We start from the raw sequence: 21,219 nt of genomic DNA, 5'->3' as shown, positions 1-21,219 counted from the left end.
TCCCTCTGAATGGCAGCACAGTCCGCTGGTGTGTCAGCCACTCCTCCCAGTTTAGTATCATGAGCACGCTTGCTGAGGGTGCACTCTGTGCCTTCATCCAGGTCCTTGATGAATAAGTTGAACAAGACTGGACCCAGGACTGACCCCTGGGGGGCACCGCTAGCTACAGGCCTCCAACTAGACTTTGTGCCACTGACCACAACCCTCTGAGCTCTGCCATCCAGCCAGTTCTCCATCCACCTCACTCTCCACTCATCCAGGCAACACTTCCTGAGTTTAACTAGGAGAATATGTTGGGAGACAGTGTCAAAAGCCAGGCAGAGAAGTCCAGGTAGACAACATCCACTGCTCTGCCCTCAGGTACCCAGCCAGTCATTCCATCTGAGAAGGCTATCAGATTGGTCAAGCATGATTTCCCTTTGGGGAAATCCGTGCTGACTACTCCTGATCACCTTCTTGTCCTCCACATGCTTAGTGATGACGTCCAGGATGAGCTGTTGCCTCACCTGTCCAGGGATGGAGGTGAGGCTGACAGGCCTGTAGTTTCCTGGCTCCTCCTTCTGGCCCTTGAGTCTCCAGGCATTTGGTGTTTCAGCTAGATTAGGCTGCAGCTCAGAGCTGGAGTTGTCATGCAGGTTAACCTGAAACGTGCAGGGCTCATAAGTCAGGCTCCAGAAAGTTAATAACCAGTGTCGTCCTTCGGTATAAGTATTTTTGTTACATTGTGGTTTTGGGTTTTGATCTCTGGTGGTATGAAGGCAGAATTCAGAAGAAATAAATGTTACCTCCTTTCCCATGTTTGTCGAGGTCGCATAGTTTTGATCTCACTGCTAGTGTTTTTAGTGGTTGTGATACAGCTTCTTCCGGTGCCCTAGACTTCATATTTTTAGAACTTGTGCTCCCTCTTCTCTCTTCCCCCCAGCCCATATTTGTTCAGTTCATCAAGTAACTAAGCAGCCCCCCGTCAGCTTTGTTTATCAGATTCATATCTACTGATCCTGCACAACACCAACACCTTTTTCACTGTGTCTGACTGGTATAATGCTAATCCCCAGAAGGAGCAAGTCTAAAAAGGATTCCTGGCTCCTGGTGCGTGGGAGCTGGGAAAAGAGGGTCGTGTCACCACCTTGTATTGCATAGTTTCTCTGAACTTGGGAGTCATTTGGCCCTAGCAGATAGGGTGGCTGGGGGGTAAGTGTGTTAGTGAAGGCAGAAGGAAAACCCCTCTCACTTTTCACAACTTCCCAAAACCTGGCTGATTATTTCTAACCAGAAGTATTGATTTCATAGTGTATTAACATTCATAGTGTTTTAACATATCTTTGCTGACTGTATGGTGGAAGATTGAATGCACTTCCCATTGCTAATCCATGCAGGGTGAGTTCTCAGAGCTGTACTGTCATCCAGAGTGAATGTTCCCCATCCCAAGATAGCCAAGACCTACTATGTGCTTTGCACATGAGAACTTATGACCTCCAGTGTAAACAGGGAAGAAAGTCGAATTTGCTGAAAGTCTAATGTTTTTGAGGGATGCATTTAATCCAATATATATGTAGGTGTTTCCATCCTTTTTGTTTATCTCATAACTCTATTCAATTTTATCATATGAAAACTAAACTTTTGTGAAATAAAGGGAGGCTTAAAACATAAAAATGTGTTTGTACTATATAAAAAAATAATGAGGAGTTTTTTAAAAAGGAGTGAAAAGTTTAAAAGATTCTTTAGTGTCACATCAGCTCATATAATAATGAAGACATATTTGTTATGTGCTTTTATGAGCCTTAGTCTTCAAGGGTAGATTGTAACTGGACTAAAAAAAAGAAAAAAACAGGTTGAGGCAGGGAAATTGCTTTGAGGATAGCTATTGAAGGGAGCTGTTAACTCCAGCTGCTGATCTGAGTGAGGCAATTTTTTAAAGCTCCTTCCTCTTGTAGAGGGTACTTAAGAGCTGTCAGGTTCTGCCTACTCAGGCTTAGAGGAGAGCATTAATTTTTGCAGCAGCCAGTCTCTAGCTCTGGCTAGTGGTCTCTTACCCTCTTCTGTATAGCCTTAGCAGAAAGCCTAAGTCAATAGGCAGCAGCTAAAAGGTATCCTGTAGATAGGTGAAGCTTTCTTATATGCATAATTGAACGGTGATGACATTATTTGGACTTGCATATGTGTCCTTTGCTTACTTATTTATGAGCTGTGGTATGGAAACACATCAACGTTAGTGGTGGTGAATCTCAGAAAGATATTCGTTAATTTTTTTTTTTTTTGGGTGCTCTTAGCATCTTTGTAGCAACTTTTGATTTGATCTTGGCAGAGAAACAGTAAGAAACCAAAAACCACTGGAAACTGGCTTCGTTTAAGGCTGATACAAATGAAATTGGCTTGCAGACTTTGTTAGTTTATTATACTGTGACCGGGTTGCCCTTGCCTGTTTTCAAATGAAATGTGAGTTTAAATCTGCAAGCCTTTTCAGCTCCGTAAAGGAGGGTGTGGCTGATGTCTCCTTGCTTCAGGAAGAAATGAAATTTGCTGCTGTCTTTTGACGTTGTGAAATTAACTGTTTAGCTCCCACTCATTCACTGAAGCACAGACTTAGGGAATTAATCACACTAACTCGTGCATAGCTTCTGCCTGGCCCTTGTCCTTTGGCAGGAGGCACAAAGGATACTAAATGTCTTTGTAAACAAAGTCTACTGGTAGAGGAGTAAACTTCGCTGGTGCTGGTTTCAAACAGTGTGTAGTGTGCTTGCAATGAAACCTCAAATTTCACAGCAGATGAAGCCTGCTGAGTAAAATACATGCATCTCCCCTGCTGCTTATATATCTGATTTTTTATAGTAATTCTTTTAAAATTTTTATTTATTTATTTTAAATAGTAACGCTTATTTTCCAGCTTGCTGCCACTGCTAGAAAAGGTGTGCTTTATCTGTGACCTTAAGCGTGGCATAGAGTCAAGAGGATCTGTTTCACATCTCATTCTGGGGCAGCTTCTGTTTTCTAAATCGTTGGGGTCTTTCCCTGGAAAGAAGAGATAGCTGAAAGAATCCACTGGCCTGTTAGACTGATACATAAATCTTTTTTGGCATGCTTACATTTCCCCATCACTTTCCCCCAAAATCCAGCATTTCCAGTGTTTCACCCGGTCTTTGAAGGTAAGTCAACTGTTGCAAGGTTTTGGGGAATGCTAGGGAAATTATCATTGCAGGACATTTTGTCTCAGTGAAGAAGGAATTGGGGCCAGCTTTATGTTCTAGATAGCTATTCAGGATATGTAGCTTCACCTGCTATAGGTCTTCTACTTAAAGATCTTGTTGCCTTATAGTTAGTTGCTCCACACTGGATAAGAAGGACCTGCATGAAATGGGGCTGTAGTCTGTTTTGCATATCCGTGGAACACTTGGAATATGATGATTTTTGGACTGTGTGTCTGATGTATGTTGGAAGAATGTACTGGAGAGAGATGAGTTTAGATGTTGTAAGGAGAGAGTAGCTGGGGATGTTCTACTGTGAATATTAGAAGATGAGGTAGTTTGATCTCTGACCAATGCTAGTTTAGGCTTTTATACTGTCTTGCATCTAATGTTTTTTCCTTACAGATATGATGCATTGCCTGTGTGCACAATCCTTGCATTTATAAATTTCTTACTCTGAGTATTCATGGAGTGCAGATGTTCATAAAACAGACATTCATGTCTTGAAAAATCCTCTAGCCTGTGGTGAATGGGAAGCTTTCCCAGGTAAGCTAGAGAACCAGTTTCTGAATAAATGAACCTTTCATCATTTAAGGAGGAAAAAAAAAATGCTCTGATTGATGCACAGAGTGCCTTCCAAACGTGAACACAGGGTAGACGAATGCAGGGCTGTCTCCTCTGCAGCCGAGCTCTCCTGCTTAAGCAATTGGAAGCTTCCTGCAGGAACTCATTGGAGCGGTGCAGGAAAAAAGGCATGGGATGTAATGATTTGTTGGTGTATGTGCAAACTGTTTGTCCAGTGAATACAAGGATCTGTTCAACCTGAAGCAGTATCAGTGCCTAATAGAGTTTTCACGATATAATGGGAGTTACTACTACTGCTAAATGTTTACGGATATGCATATGCAAATATCTGTATGTATCTCCTGTGCAGAACAAAGCATCTTGTCTCTGTGCCCCGTTTGTCAGAGCGGAGGTGAAGGATTGAAGTGATGTTGGCGAGGACAACACTGGTTAATCAGAATGGCTCCTGTGCACGAAAATATTTTGCTTATTATAAGACAGAGCGATAGATTGAATTGAAGTTACTCTTCTGAAACGTAAAATGAAAAAATGCCTCACAGCAACTCAGTGTTAAGAGTTGGGCTATGAAGTGGCAAATAACTTCTCACAAACTGTGGAGGTTGCAGCAATACATCTGTAGAGCCTGTATTAACTTGGGAGATGTAGAAGTGGAAGAGCTTTCTGCACACATGAATAAGGTGGTGGCTTTCAGGTGTAGAGGGTGTAATACTGGATCTGCAGATACTTCTGTTCAGGTAGGCAAGCTGCTTTAATACTGACTTGTCAGTTGGGACACTCTAGGTTTTAAAACAAAAGTTTGGATGAAATCTTTTGAACTGCAAAAGATGTCAGGGATGTGAACATATTTTCCTGAAAAATATAATGCCCTTAGTTTCAGTTACTGTATTTAAAATCGATGAAATTTGTGTTGGATTTGTGGATATTTGAGTGATCAATCTCTGCAATACAGCATTCTTAGCTTTTCTGTTCAAAGAAACTTTGGTTTAAATCTGATGTTCTTGAAGGTGGGCTTAGGTGTTAAAACTCTGATCTGCGTTCTGTTCCATGGAGCATGGCCTTGGAATTTAACCATGCTTTCTACAGCTCATTTTGGAGTAAACTCATATTTCAAGGTGTTTATATTTGAATTCATTGCAAGAGAGCTTCCAAAAATAATTTTGTGTTAGGTGAATGTATTGTGCTACTGCCTCCACTTCAAGTGATGAGGCTTCTCTAACAATGCTCAGTATTAACTTTTCCGTTTGCTTGTTTACTGCTGCTTTTATGTGAATTCCTTAAAAGGCTCTTGAAATGTATCTCTGGTTGTTCTTTTGGAGTTTGGGAAATCACAAGTGCTTTAGTAGAATGCTGAGATTTAATTAAACTCTGTAGGATGGCCTTCCAGCCTTAGCCAATTTCACTTCCTTTCTCTGGAACGACTCTTTCCTGCAATGTGGTTGCTAGGCTGCAATGTTCATGTTTTTTTCATCTCTTTTTCTCTGAGGAACCCTGTAGCCAGGAAAGCTGAGCTGCGCAAAGACCCAGCAACTTGTTACAGGGGACAGTCGTCCATGTCCATGCTTAACTGCAGGTGTTCACTTTGTGATAAAGACCACAAAGCTAACCTGCTATGTAGACAAATGAATTGTTACAACCAGTGTTGAAAACCTGCTATCCAGTGGTTGCATTTATTGCAGTCTGCTCCGCTCTGCAGTATGTACCTTGTATGCTTCTCTTCTGAGGTCTTGAAAAGCAGAATTGAGTTATCTTGGCTGTGGAAATAAAGTGAGCAGGAGGGAACTTCGAAAGAGACGGGATAGTCCTCTGACTGCATCAACTGGTTCTCTCTGCTTCAGTTGCAACAGATCTATATTCCATATTGCTCAACAGGCAGTGTTTAGGTAAGCATGGATTTTGCAATGCACAGCCAGCAAAATTAAACTGCAAATCACTAATGGGAAAACAAAGTGTATGGGTGTCATTGCCCCTTTGCGTGCCTGCTGCCCCCCTCCCCCTGCCTCCGGCTTCTAATTGTGGATGAAAAGTGAGTTTCAGGGCCCCAAGCTCTGAATATCTGCTAACTAAACTCCAGCCTCAGTTCTCTTCTTTAAGTTGTAATTAAATTTTAAAGTGGAGAAATGATAAGTAATCTTAGTGTAGTGGACACTCCTTATACTGTAGAATTATATTGGAGCTGCTGGGTCCTGCTCCAGTGAAGCTCTGAAAATCTAATTGATTTAAAACCTATGAGGAGTGTACTGGCTGATGCCAGCTAAACACACATATAAGTGTCTCATTTTAACAGCTTGACAGATTCATTTCTACCTGTTTATAGCAGGTTCCCAGACTTTGTTTGCTCAGATACCATAGTCAGGGTGATGTGGTGTAGCGGGTGGCAGTGGCCGTTGCAGGATGTCAGGCTGCCTGTGTATGCAGGAGATGTGTTTCCTGCCCTGTTCCTGGTATGGAGGTGGCAGTGGTGGTAGAGGCAGCTCCCTGCTCCTCAGTGAGCCTCAAGTGACAAATAAGTGCAGAAGGATTTTTTTTCTCTCTTCTGAAGACAGTTGCCTACATTTCATTTGTGTGCTAGACAGTTGCCTGCATTTCATTTGTGTGCTGTGCCTCAGTGATCGGTGATAAAATCATGAAGGTGAGTTTTGCCCCGAACGAGGCATACTTCTGACGGCACCGCATATGAAATAGTGCTGTACAACGCATGTGGTTTGCCATGGACCTTTGACCACCTCACCCCTTGATCTCTTCCCGGTAGTCAGCCTGTATTTCTGGTGCTCCCGACCTGAGCAGTGATCGCTGCAAGAACGTTCGGTCTCAAGCGGGGCTCCAGCTTCCAACTGCAAGCATGAATTTTCCACCGTCTCAAAAAGCAAAATGCTTCTTCTGACATTCACGGATTGGTCCGGTACTAGACTGTTTGAGGCCGATCTGTTTGCCACCCTTCAAAGCGATATGTTAGAATCCTACAGTGTTGAAAAGAGAGCGGTGGTTAATTTTGGGCACGCTGCATTTGCTTCCATGGCACAACATAGTTGTATCTTCTCTGCAGGGATGCAGAAAGGTAAGGATACGTTTTCGGGAAATAATAACCCAATGAAGTAGAAGTAATACATTTACAGGAAGTGGACTGTCCTTTTTGCAAACTTGGTATGCAGATTCTGTTTTCAGTAAGAAAATTCAAAAAGACTAGTGCAGATATGCTTAAGCCGGGATTTATAGTTAGTGAAATTGAGAAAAGTGGCTTTATGTTCTTTAAACTGCAGAAGAATAGCATGGAAACAGATTAGCATGCTGTTCTTCTGGCTGTATACAGCTGCATGCAAAAGCTTCAGCAGCTGTATTTTCTGAACATCTTTACAAAACTCACCTAGAGTTTCAAGTTAAAGACCTTGCAGCTGCTAGCATTTTTGCTGTTTGATAGCAGCTGCTGTATTGACAAGTACATTTTTATCATGGGAGATGCTAATGGAGTGGGAATGAGCAAGGAACAACTGTTTATATAATCCCGTGCTGTATAGATCAATTACCATGAAAACAAGCCGTTCAGTTGTCTGCAACAACATGCACCTTGAACTGTTTCATGCTATAAATAGTGGTAATGCTGAACAGCATTGTCTTCCAAGAAGTGTAAACCGAATTGCCTTTGTGTTCTTTTGGTGTAAGCACGGAAACGTGAAGCTGCTCGGTTAAGTCAAAGCAGTTCCCATAGCAGTGAAAAGAAAGTGTCATGATAATCTCTCTGCCCCTGTTCATTGCTACTACTACTACTAATTTCATGTATAAAATCATAACACCTCCCCTCTCCTTTCTTCCCCTAACTGCCAAATTAGTATTCAAGCACTATGAATGAGTTACCAGGCAGCAGTCTTCTAGATGTCTTGTAGAGACTAAAACGTTTTGTGCTTGTAGAAAATGCTTATCAGATTTATGCGAAACATTCCGAGTTAGTGATTGTTTCAGTTCTGATTAAAGCTGCATGTGTAAGAAACACGCTTGGAGTCAGCTCTAAAGATGCATATTGGCATGGCAGTCACAATACTTGCTATGTTTAAGCGGCTCGCTTTTCTTTACCAAAGGCAAGACTGTTGACGGTCGTGCAAAAAAACCCAAACAAACCGGTGCTAAGTTTCAGCTACACAAAGTACAGAAGAGTTGAGGTGTTGCAGCCTTGAACCACAGTATGTGTAGTGATACCTGTTTTTTCAGTTGCTTTGTCCTATTTTTCCTCTTAGTCTAGTGACTCATTTTACAGGCAATAAAGCTTTCTTTTTTTTTCCCGGGTCATACTGTGAGCTCTACTTTCATGATAACCTTTTTACAGCCAGGTAAAGATATTGATGACCATGTCAAGGACTCTAAAATAGATGTGCCTTTGCTTCCTTCCAGTAAATTGGACCATTTTCTTTACACCGCAGCTGGGATTTGGGAAGGTCTTACAGGAGCGTTCTCACTGGAGATGTTGGACAGGGGAGTCCTAGGTTGGTGTTTGCTGTGCTGTGGGATCATCTGTTCTGACAACTTCCCTCCCCAATGGCAAGTTAGCACAAACAACTTTTCTTCTCCTAATCATCATTTCTTACTCCTTCCTGTATTTCTTTTTCATGTTTGAAGTGTTTCTAAAGCAGAGGTTCCCTAAGGTCGGAGAGAAGAGCTCAAGCAAAATCTGTTAGGGGTTTTGATTTCAAACACCATTGTTGCTTTAAATTACAAAAAAAAAAAAAAATCCATACCTCTGATTTGATAATCCTAAATTATCCGTTTGGAACTCATGCAGAGGTGTGAGCATGGCTCCTTGTACTGGTATCTCTCTCATCTGTCATTTTGTTTGTTACTATTAGATATCGCACTTGGCAATAAATTATGTAGTTCTGTCCTTGCTGCTTAACAAGTTCTTGCCAATTCTTAGTGTTAGTTAAGGGGTAAAAAAAAAAGAAAAGAAAAAGAAAAAAGAAAAAACCCACCTCCCTTTTGAATATACTTTACGTATTTATGTCACATAAATGTTTTATTGACTTTCGTCTTTAAAAGTCTGCATTATTCACAAGTGGTAAAGCTGTAAGAGCTATCCTGGTCATTGCAAACAAGTGTCAATAAAACCTCCAACCACATTAGTTTGTGTGTGCTGTACTTTGCTGTACTTTCTTTCTTTCTTTTTCTTCTTTCCCCATAAATTTGAGCCCTTTCCAAAGAAGACAGGTACTTGGGAGAGGGGCAGGTAGCTATCACTGTGCAGGATTTAAAAAGAAGCGAATCTCAGCTAGAAAGGAGAACCTTTCTAAATGAACAAGACAGCTTTTTTTTCCCTACTTGTCATTAGAACCGTTTGTTTCTAAACAAGCCCGTTCCCACCGCCTTCATGCCAGGAAAACAAAACGAAACACTCAAAAACCAGATCCCCCAAACCTTGAGTTGTTCTGTGGCATGCATGTAAAGCCTGTAAACTTCTCTTGTTGCCAGTACCTAAATATTGCGAGTAAGCTCTTGGGCTGCCTTTTGGTTTGGAAAGGTGCTTTTAGACTTTTTTTTTTTTAATGTACAAAGAAACTATGTGTATGTGTAGCAGGATGCCAGTCTCATCTGGAAAACTGTGTTGAGGGAACTGAGAAGCACGGTTCAGATAGGCTCTGTTTAAGAGAACTATTTTTAAAGTGTATTCTTCAACTGTGTTAAACTTTTTTTTTTTGTTCAAGCCTTCATTTATATCCTGGAAAGAGCACTAATTCAAAATAAATACCAGAAAATACATCTCGGATGACATTATATCTTTTCTCTGCTAAAAAATGGCCAGTGTAAACATTTGAAAAAGTAAAACAGTTTTAGGCCACTCTGCCTGCACTAGTATGTTTTGTGATACCCAGTTCCCTTTCCACCAGTTTTACAGGGGACAGCTGCAAATAGCAAACATTTTAGCTTGACATGCATCCCTTAAACAAACTTGTCTTGCTTTTTAAAATCTCTGCACAAACAGCATTCCCCAAGCCATGCTTTGTACCCGTGTAGGAACCCAGTGGAAAAACAAGTGGGGTAGGAGGGGGGCTCTTCAGTGAGGTCTCCCCCATAGCTCTTCAAAGATACTTGACTGCTACTTACGGTTTAGATGTGTCCTGCCGGAAGGTGCTGAGCTGCGCGATGCTGGGGATCCCAAATTGCCTCCAGCTTCTCTGTGGGAGTCCGTGGTCGCTCAGGGTGTCAGAAGGCCGTTCAAAAGGGTCATGAGCATAGGAGCAAGGAAAAAAGTGAAATAGTGAAGCTCTTGCTTGGTAGGGAATGGCGGGTGAAATCATGAGGGTGATGCTACACAAACTCCATTTCAGATAGGGAGCGGAGCAGGATTTTAAAGTGGTAAAATATTCTATTGATTATTATTAATATTATTTGTGGTTCTTTCTCCTCCCCGCCCCCGCTAGGCATGAGCTTAAACAGTAGAGTGTTTAAATCAAAACTGATTTCCCACCCTGTAAAACTCTTGAATCTGTTCAGACACTTCCTCTAATACTAGCAATTGGATTATATTAAACTCTAAAAATTTTGAGTAAACTTGGAATCTAAACCATCCAGTTGTATCCCTTTTGAGTATGCACTCTTACAGTTTTTCCAAGTTAGAAGTCATAATTTTATTTATGACATACCAATGCTTATTGTCTTTTATGACACAGTCATTTTCCACAGCAGTTAATTTTAATTATGCAAACTCTGTGGTCCTGGGTATACAAAATGTAATACAACACTTCTAATGTAAAATATTAGGAAAAGCTGAAATAAAAAAAGGTAATGGATTTGCTTTGAAATATGTTTTCTTCAGTCTCTTTTCACCAGATGTCAAAGGATGCTTGAGCATTCTTTACAATGGGAAAAATATTTTATTTTTAATTTTAGCACTGCTAATAAAGTCTTGTCATGTATGTCAATGAAGCAGAAAGATAATTACTGCAGCGCTAACTGTAGGTTGTCATTAAAGCTGATTTCCTGCATTAAGCCAAAAACAACGCAAAATTTGGTTTCTAGACTTCTTGAATATGTTATTCACACTGTTTCTTTAAAATGCGAACCTGAAGAGCTATAGAGATTTACCATATGGACCATATTTGAAAGTACATATTCACTCGTCTGTCACCTTGTCGTGATCTTCACATGTTGATGTTCTGCTTCTCTCTCCTCTATTTTAAGAGAACATGTTTCAGCTTCCAGCTGTTGACTCTTGCAGACAGCTGCTTGTAGTGTCCTGCCTGAAAATCCCTTCGTCTCTTCCTTTGGCCAAAAAATAAGAAGTGATCTGTTGTTTGCTGGTGGAGAGCACAGCTGAAGATGTATCTTGCCAGATTCTTGGGCAGCAGTGTAACGGGGAGCAGGGGGTGGGGATCCTGCCGTAACTGCATGGGTGCTTACTGGTTTGCTAATACCAATTGAGAACTCAACACTAGCTAAAAAACAAAACGAAGCAAAACAGCAGGCTCTCAAACAGAATATTTACTAAAAACAGAGAAATGGGAGTTTCCTGGGAGCTCAAATGGGAGGCCCTAAATATAAAAATATCAATTCTTAATTTTTTGGAAGCTCAGATTTTTCAGCGATTTGTTCTACTGCTGTTTCTGCTGGAGAAACTTATTGTCTGCAGTCTTACTTGCATTTTTACCTACTCTCTTAAGTATAAACTGCCAGAAGGTTTTTTGAGCATAGTTTATTTTAGTGGCTTGTAATACCTGTCTGTCTAAAGCGTATTCAGCTATAGTGGGTTGAGTATTTGAGACAGTTCTTAAACATCACGGGACTGAATCTGCTTATACTCAGAAATATTGAGTCAAATTGGCTTTTCTGTTTCCTTCCCAGCAAATAGTCTTCAGCACTTCATCAGCTAATTTCATAAGGGTTATGTGCTTTTTGAACTGTGTTTTTTAAGATGAGTAAACCAGAAACTGAGGAGGAGTGTCCACTCTAGTGATGCAGCATTAAGCTTGCTGTAATTCACTCTTTCACGATATTGTCTTTCTGACAAATTTTCTTCCTGCTTTTCTGCTCCCTGAATTATTTTCATCCTGGTGGGTTAGATGCGAGATCCTTGCATTGGTTGGAATGACTTCTCCTTAGACTAGCCACAACTGTAAAGAAACGATGACACTGTACTGATCTGTAAGATGTTAAGGCATGCTTGCACTGTTCATTTTAAGATGGAGTAGCTTAACAAGGAAGTTTTTCAATGTCAAAGTGAAAGAGTTTTTAACCATGTGAATTTGTGTAATTGCCTTAAAGCAATGGAGAGACGTCAAATTTTAGTGCCTCAAGCATATTTTACATTTACTCTTTCTGAGCCAGCTAGAAGGGTTCTGGTTATGTTATCCTGAAAGCTCTTTCAGTTTTTATCATCAGATTAAAATATTTTCTTGGCAGTGGAGCAATGCTGTTTATATGCTATCTCCTTTCTGTTACTCATTTCTTTTTGTTATTCTTTTGGCTGCAGTTCGTACTGTCAAAAAGCTGCTATGCAAAAGTCAGTGCACCTCTGAAATGCCACTTCTTAATGAAGCCATCCTTTGGAAGAGGGTTGGAGAAGTGGTTCAACTACTCGAGAAAGGCTTGTGGAGATAGCTGGGGAATGGTGGTATCCTGGGGAAGAGGGTGCTGCGAGAAGGGAACATAGCAATGGGTTAAGTGGCTAAGGCAGGCCAGCGATGAAGTGGCTGTGGAAGGGTGCTAGGTGGGCAGCCCAATACAGATGCAGAGTGATACGGGGGCTTTGTATTTTATTCCCCTCTTTCTCCTCCCCCTTTTCACCCTTAGTTAATCCAGATTTACAAAGTCTTGGGGCACCTGTTTTTCCAACCAGTTAGGGCAAATATGAGTAAGAGTTCCCTTCACTTAATGTAACACTCATCAAAGGAGGAAGATGGGTCTTCTCAGGCATGGGGATGCATTCAGTTATCTTTCTGTCTTTGTCTTGCCACCAATGTTTCTTGTCTACCAGCATCTCGAAGAAAAAGATACTTTGAGCAGATAGTGGGAGGGTGTGAACATGGAATGGTGGGCATTTCCATCACTTAGCCTTTTCTTTGTGCGGTCCTGAGCAGAGCTGGGGAAGGGCTGTAGTGGCTGCATTTTTCTTTAAGTGAGTTGCTTTCCTGGGGTTATTGCAAGGTAGCTTGGTCCAAATTCCAGTGTGAGGTAGAGGTGTGAAGCTGGGGAACCTGGGTGGTGATGGGAGAGACCTGAAAACATCAGAAGCTGGAGGGCTGTGGATACATGGAACAACAAGTCCTTATTGAGAGCTACAGTGCAGAATTTAGTTAAAGCAGGTTTGCTGCAGCAAAGCCAGCTCAAGACCCAAAGACTTTAGGATGGCAGATTGTAGATTGTCACACTATCACAGCTGGAGGTTGGGGAGCATAGTTTTGATGCAGGCCATGGGGCGGACTGACACCTTTTCCAACAGGAGGGTTCCAGCTCCTCAAAGGGAAAGACAGTGTCTTGTTTAGGCAAACTGTTGGAAAAGAGATGCAGAGTGATGTAAACCCTTTGAGAACCTAAGCGCTACTGAAATGCAACTCAGATTTAATGCCAAATCCAGACTTCATGCTTGTTTGAATCATCTTACCTACAGCTGCATTTAGGTCTTAAAATGGTTTATGAAAAGATTAGCATGAAACAATATCTTCAGCTTATTTTGTGTCATTGACATAATTTTTGGATATTTTCTTTTGTTTCCTAGTTGTTTACAGGAACATAATGATGTCATTTTCATGAGTTATTATGGCAGAAAGTTGTATGTTGTCTCCGTGTGTGGTAGTGAGTGTTACAGCAATAGCCTTCTGTTGGTGATAGGGCATCCTTCTGTGCACCCACCCTCCTCTAATTAGGAGATGAATGGAACTCTTTCATGTTCTGTACTATTTCTCCCAAATTTGTAAATACAAAGAGAGTAGTGTGGTCTGTCCTTCCTTTTTTTGGTGATTCTGACTTTCTTGATTGCTTTTGTAAGCCCTGTGGATATGGTGACAGGATTCCTGTCTCTAATTTTGGGGCCAGAAGTGGCTTCATGTAGGTAGGAGGCATCCTTTTAACTCTACCGTCATCCTGTGGGAGGCTGCCAGCTCCTCCAGGAGACAGCTGGAATTATCTCATGGCATGGATTTAGACGAAAGACCAATTGGACTGCTCTGAGGGTGAAGGTGTGGAGTCAGTGAGGCCACATGTGCAATTCTGTGTCTCTTCTAGCTACATTGGAGTGTGACAAACATGCAGAGTATAGAAAGATTGGTTTTATCTCTGTTTTTATTTACCTCTCTAAACGTCCTGTGCAGAGCCAGCATGAAGTGCAAGAAAAGTAGAAAGAGTCCTCTTTGTTGGACCAGTTCCGGGTAAGGCAAGAACAGCTGTAGCTTGGAGTTGGGTCAGAGGCTGCTTTTGGCTCTTTCCTGAAGGCACACATATGGATGGGGACTCAATGTTTCTGTCCCCAGCCGCTGATGCTTCTGGCCCTGCTCTTCCTCATGCTTCCATGAAGCTTATGGGAAAGGAACGGAGCGGGAAGGACAAATGTCTTTACCATGGAGGAAGGGGGAATGGACTTAATTTGGGTATTGAAAGGTCAAAATAAACAGTGGACGCTGAGGCAGTCCTACTATCAAACTGCAGAAAATGAGCAGTTGTAGTTATGGGTTATCCCTTAACTTCATTTGACATACTAATCTTCCCTTTCAAGGACTAAGGGAAATACAGCAAAATGCTTATTACACAGTTGTACCTGAAGATTTATTACAACACTCTCTGTTACCAAGGAAAATTCAAATTACTTTTTTTCCAGACAGCATGAAAGGGCCTTATCCTAAGTGAGTGGTCTAAGTTCAACTCTGATGCCTTTCACGATGTGTGCTGAGCGTTTGAATGCATCAGCAAGTTTGTCCACATGCTGTTTTTATGCAAGTGTTACGGTCTGACAACTATGAATCACCCGCTCAGCTCTTGATTTGCGTCAATCAAACCACATTTAAGAGAGGCTTTGTTCACAGTTTGGAACACAAGACCTAGGCAAGGATGCAAATGGCAGTTTCAAGCAGATTCTCTAGAAACTGTTTTCAATGGTCCAGAGTTAAACTCAAGGGAAAGAGCATGCTGTTAAACTGGGAGATATAAGGTTCTCATTTTCTCCTCCCTGTCCCGCTAGACCATTCCTGACGGTATTGAAGTGTTTGAAACTATCAATTTGGGCTTCTATCTGAAAGCAAAGGGTTTTTTCCCAGGGTTGTTGTGATGAGTATTTTATCTAAAGGGATGCAGATTTGTCTTCACATTTCATTACCTGATTTTTTTTTTAAGATGGACTTTTATCGAATCAAGCTCATTATAGAATCATCTGTACATATCTCCAAACACGGGAGTCCTTCCTTCCCGAGTTATCTGTGCTTTTAGGCGACAAAGTCAGTGCTTCCTGACCTCAGAAACGTGGCTGCGACAGGGCTTGTGAGCCACACAATGGCAGTACAGAAACGGAGCTCCAACCTTCAAGTGGATTGCAAGCCTAGGAGTAACTCTGTTCAGGAACCTCGGCCTGCGGCGGGGGGACAACTTCATACTGCTGATATGCAGCTAGAGATCTGTGAAATAGTAATTGAGCTGTTTCTGGAAATACATTCAGGGTTTTGTTTGTTACCTTCACCAAGAGGGCTTCAAAAGGGATGTCTAGCAGTTAGGCAAGCCTCCTGCTCTCCTGGAGTATGCAGGATCCAGTGTAAATCCTCCTCCTTTACTTATCCTGTTAGTATGCTCCTTTTCACTTGCAGGTGAGCTCCTCCCTGCCTGCAAGCTCCATATCTCCTATCCCTTGCTGCTTGCTAGCTCTGTTCCTATAGCAGCATGTTCTGTTTTCCTTTGTCCTAAACCCACCCTGGAATTAGTTCATCCTCCAACCACTTCCCTGTGTCTTCCTCTCTCCCTGCTTGCAGCTCATTGAAGTCTTCTGCTCCTTCCCGTCCCCCTCTGGCACCAGTCCTTTGCGCTCATCAAAACATTGATCTCATAGGCTGTAGCCTTGCCAGCATAATAAGGCCACTGCTCTTCCAAACACTTTTTTTCCTCTTAAAAACATTTTTTTTCTTAATTGGACTCGTTCTCACTAGTTTTAAGGATAAAATTAGAGAATTAATTCCTGCTTTCCTGCTAGCAATCATGGAAATGAGCTAATTTGCAAGTGTCAGGATGCTGATCCTTATCTCCTTCAGTTCCCAAAGAAAGTAATAAAAAAACTATAATAAAAAATTGCTGTAGCAGATGCAGCACATGGGCATATGGCAGTCTATTAATTACTCATGTTCTACCAAACTTTTCATAAATCAATAAGTGTTGATAAAACACTAAGGCACTTTTGTAGGTTTTGTTTCCCTCCCCTCCCCTCCCCTCCCCCCCCCATTTTTCTCCTCTGGACACACTGATTGTAACTTTACTTGGTTTTAACTGTCCCATTTTTGGCTGCTGTAAATTTCTCCCTGCAGGGAATGAATGAGCACTAACAGACCTACTTGCCTCTTTCCCCCAGGCCTATGGATATCATTATATCATTGCTAGCTGAATTTTTTTTTCCTTTAATCCTTTGGAATGGACTAGCAAAGATGTAACTGAAGCCTGAAGATGGCTGGCTGCAGAGGAAGGGAAGAGGGCTGACATACTGACAAGATAACTTAACAGTAAACGCTTGGAACCAAAAAGCAGTGTCAGTTTTTGGTTTATTAAAAAAAAAAAAAGGAAAGAAAACAGCTTTTAAACCTATCTAGTCCTTTCAAACCTGTACTTATCAGTCCATTACCTCATACATATGCAACATGATTGTTCTTAGCAAATCTCTGCTGTTGATTTGTCACAACAGTCCTCCTGATGCTCTTCCGAGTATCATGACACTGATCAACTTGGTGGACTTTCCTTACCCATGTTGAGTGCGATGGCAGAGGTGTGTTCTATGTATTTGAGTAATAGTTATAGATTATTTGATTGAGAAATCTGTATTTCTTCATATACTATTTATAAAATAAGTAACTTGTTTGAAGGGTCTGGTCATACTATCTTTCTGCCTGTCCTTCTGGTCTAAAGATATCGGAGCTATGAAATGGACGGTATTGGTGGTTACCACAGTGTTGCCATCTAGATGCTTGTTTTTCACTGCAGATTTTCTGTTAGTCAAACTCAGTTCTTTTATACAGAAGAGATGAATGTAAAATAGGCTTCTCCTTTGAAAGTAGGAAGATGGGTCCTACCCAATACTCTTCTGAAATCTTGTATTGATTCCTTCTGTTTGATTAAGGATGCTTCAAAGAAAGTGGTCAGGGGGGCAGGGGGAGGATTGTATTTTTTTTTCTTAAAGTTCTTCCTAAGTGAAAACTTTCTGTTTTAATATGCTTTAAGAGAAAAACTTTATAAAAGGAACTTATTTTATCACTATGTCTGTATAGACAGACACACACAAGCCTACTTTTGTATATAAAAAAATGAAATTATCTGCAAATTGCAACATTAGTTTCACTCGGCTGTTGTAGAAGCATTTTGGGAAGACACCATTAGGCAATCTGGTGGCAGCTGTAGATGTGTGGGGTGGGAGACATGACAAAAGTATAAATTGAAGTTAGGCCATTCCCTAGAGCAAAAATTCCTCTCTGACTTATGGGATATTTACGAAATTCCAGTTGCTTAATGGAGTTCACATGTGGATTCTCTTATTCTTCTTTTGGTTGGACATTGGAAATGTCCTTTCCTTCAAACTTGCCTAAGACTGGAGTTTTCTGACTATCACACCAGTCCTTGTCTTGCATGTCTTCATCAGCTGAACGCTCAGCTGACAAGTGGCTGCTCAGTACTTTTGCTGATATTTTGCCACCTGATCTTGCTAACACTCATGTGCTAATAATAACTTGCCTATCAACAAAGAATATTTGTAAATGCCTAGATTGATGCTGTCATTAGAAAGATATTTCCACGCTAAGAAGTCACTAAAGTTGTAAAGATCAGCGGTCGCCAGCTGCTGTGACTGAATTGTTTTTAAGCACTTTTTGAACTTTAATTTATGAACAACTACATTTTGAAATTAGCAAATGGCTGCACTTAAGGCTAATGAGTGAGCAAAAGGGCAGCAATGCTACAGAAGGTTTTGAAGGAACCGAGACTCTTCTACTTAAAAAAGGGAGGACTTAAAAAAGCAGCATAAAATTCTTTAAGCCTTTGCTTGCATGTGACCTGTTTAAGGCTCTATCTCCAAACTTCTTATATACCCACACAAGCTTTGAAATGTTTAGGAAGGTAGATCTTCATCCAACAGCTGCTTTTTACTGAAATGTCTTTCTGCTTTGGCAAACAATAGGTGCAGTGGGATGTTGCTGCCCTTTAGGGCATGTTTTGGTAGCTCCTTGACCTGAGGAGCTTTGCATGGCAAGGGAAGATGTGCATCCGGTGCACGCTGGAGAAGTGAATTGGGCTCGTTGGTCCCAAGTGCACACGTGAAGCATCTGGGGAAGGTCTGCCAGCCAAATGAGGGCCTTGGTGACGCGGGTGTGATTTTGATCCTCTGGGGAATTTGCCCAGGTGCAAACAGGCTTCAACTCTGTAAACAGGCGTAGCTTCTACCCTGTTCCCACCACCGGTGGCTGCATTAATAACACTTGTGCCTCCAAAAAGAATCCAGATGGCTATTTAAGAGAGCAGGCCCTATTACCGCTCTTTCTGGAGCAGAGCAGATACAAATATTTATGTTCAAGGAAAACCTAGAGTCAGAAAGAGAAGAGGTATTTCATACAAGATTTTGCCCAATTTGTTTGAAAGTACGCAGTCAAAATAAGTCATGTTGCAGATTTTCATTGTTTTTTGTGTGAGCGTGTGGCCCAGCAGATGGGAGAAGCAGAAAGCTTGTGCTGAGAAAGAAATTAGCCTCTCTGAGAAGAGCCAAACACAAGGGGAAAGCTGTAATCAGTCAAACCATCCTTAATTTTGGCACTTCTTCATGCTTCATCTTCTTTCCTAACTGAATCCCAAGCAAACTGAAAAAGTAGGAGGGGAAATATTTTTTCCTTTCTAAACTAAAGGAAAGGTTTTGGTTGTAATTCAGTGGAAATGTATGTTAAATCTTTCTGTTAGCTTGACTTAAATGGAAATTGTTAAATACCCCAATACGTTTTCATTCTGTAACCTGAGATTGCAGTTTGAAATTTTCAGGCTGTTTCAATTCTTCTTCCCTAGCTTTCCAAATCCTGGGATGTTTCTGAGATTCTCTACAGTAGTCTGAACCGTATTCCTGTTAGTTTTTTTAACTCTTTAAGCAGAAGGACGGAGTATTAAGTAGAACTCCTGGACTAGAAACTGTCAGTACTAAGTTTCTTCAAAATCCATGGGCCAGTGCTTCCTTTTTTATGACACTTCACTGAGTGAAGTTAGATTTTAGCAGATAACTGCACATACATATGCTTCTAAAACCTTTTGACACTTCAGCAGTATAGTAGCAGAATCGCTTTCAGGCTTTGTCGTTGAGCCTGATTCTTTGATCCAGGGATTATGTAGACAAATACTGGTGGAAAAGTGTATGCCTGTGGTTAGTGTGAAGTTGGGAAGTCCTAAGTTCCTACCTGGGATCTAGACTTGAGGTGAAAGTTTGTTTTTTTGATTTGTTGGTTTGTTTTGGTTTTTGATGAATTCTTCAGAGGCTTGGTCCTGTGGAAATCTCAACTTACCCTTGGTCAACTTTTGCTTGACTTCCCCTCTTCTTTTTTATGGTAGTCATCCTCCGAGGAAGCACTAGCAGATAGAGAAGAAAAAGCTTCTGCTCTCTTCCATGCCTGTCATTGTTCTAAAAACCATGAGTACGCTTAGAAATTTGCCTGCTGGGTTTTCACAGCTCTGCTCTGCTATTTTTTAAGGGCAGGTCTTTGCCTCTACAGAAAACGTGAATGCCTAGCTGTGAATTGTCAGTTATATTGTGTCTGAATAACATTGCATTTTTTAAATTAGTCTTAAATATTTCCATCCTGTAATGCACACCTGTGGATATACCTGTCCACATTACATGGAGCAGTGCATTATTTTGTGTGGAGGAGCTGCTACCAGGAAATCCCTGGCTATGTGTACTTAAAAAGTCAGCCGTATTATAATAGTATCAGATTAGTACAATACATCCTTAAAAGGGAAAATTCCTAAACTGCAGGATAAACAAGAACTCCATTGATCCATGTGCTTCCAAACTGCATATTCAAAGTCCTTTGACTTTTATAGCTACTCTCTACTTTCGAGGACTGATAATAATTTTATGTGCATAATAAAAGCACCATATTGTAAGAGACCGCTTGCATTTCCAATGGTATCCACAATAGTAAAAATAGATTTGTCTTACGTGGTTTCATTATTCATCTGATGTGTGTTTAGGGAAGCTGGCACAATATGCTGCCAATACAGCAATAGCAGATTGACTGCTCTTCCCCGAAGCAAGTGGTTGCCAAGTTACCTAAACTCTGACAGCAGCCTGCCTTCTAGCAAGCTAAGCATACAGTTAAGCGAGGAGAAGAGAGAGATGAGAAGGAACGGTGGAGTTGTTCCACTAACCACAGAAGATATGCATGAAGAAAGGTTTTTTCCAAGTAGCTTTTTCTTATGTGCTACTAAAGTAAGTGGAAAAAAAGCAAAGTCTGCAGTATTTACCCCTTCCCCCATTTATTTGTGTGTCCATGCTAACTGTAGAACAAGAAACTGGTCATGATAGACCCATGATAGAGCCATACTTGAAATTTTTGGGGTTTTTGAAGAGTACTGTTCTGTGAAGACCGCATGTCATGCATTTTTATTCTTGGATTTCCTTGCTTCATTGTTCCGCTGTTAGTTCAGTAAAAATGCTTCTCTTTAAAAGTAAGTAGTACTAGACTAAGTAATCTGCTTTCCAGCGTAGATAGGTGAGATGATTGCCTCAGTATCTGCGAATAGCATCGAAAATGATATAACTGTATGTATTTTTGGCCTGCTTTAGTGACTAACATAGCATAATTATGGGTATTCTCTTAAAGACTGATGGTAAATACATCAATATTGAGCTATGGTGCAACTTTTAAACTTTTCTTACCTTTCAGCTGTTTGTACGAGTTTACTTTCTATTCTGTACAAGCTGTGAATTTAATCTTCCCATGTCCACAGCAGTTAGCCATGTGCATTATAACTTTCAATGGAAAGCTACATTTGCATTTTCAAACTATTCCTCACTTATAAAAGCCAACACTAAAGAATATATTATATATCACAATGAAGAGCTGAACAAGCTTTCTTTATTAAGAGCTGTTTGAAATGGTGAGTTTGATATCTTATATATTGCTGTATAACGGGTGCTCTGGCATTAAAGCTGACAGTACAGCTTTAAAAGGCTTACAGTAAACCTGGCCTGTTAGAATTGCAACAGCATTGAAATATCATGCTTCCAGGTCTACCTAATAGCTTGTTACTTCAAGTGTTGTTTAAT

The 21,219-nt window shown here is 40.9% G+C and overlaps 1 protein-coding gene across 17 annotated transcripts in view; it reads left to right on the top strand.

Moving 5' to 3' along the window:
- HDAC4 (histone deacetylase 4) overlaps positions 1-21,219 on the top strand; it is a 293,162-nt gene that overhangs the window by 67,565 nt on the left and 204,378 nt on the right. For 6 of the 17 annotated variants that reach the window (XM_009671046.2, XM_009671045.2, XM_068947752.1 and 3 more), the window contains exon 1: positions 6,544-6,822. The exons of the other annotated variants lie outside the window; for them this stretch is intronic. In XM_009671046.2, coding sequence (XP_009669341.2) covers positions 6,636-6,822 — 187 coding nt within the window. In that variant the 5' untranslated portion in view covers positions 6,544-6,635. Of the gene's footprint in view, positions 1-6,543; positions 6,823-21,219 lie in introns of those variants that run through there. 17 annotated transcript variants of the gene reach the window in all.

Source organism: Struthio camelus, chromosome 6 (genome assembly GCF_040807025.1).
Source record: "Struthio camelus isolate bStrCam1 chromosome 6, bStrCam1.hap1, whole genome shotgun sequence".
NCBI classification, from domain to species: domain Eukaryota; kingdom Metazoa; phylum Chordata; class Aves; order Struthioniformes; family Struthionidae; genus Struthio; species Struthio camelus.
This window is presented reverse-complemented; position numbering and strand designations above follow the sequence as displayed.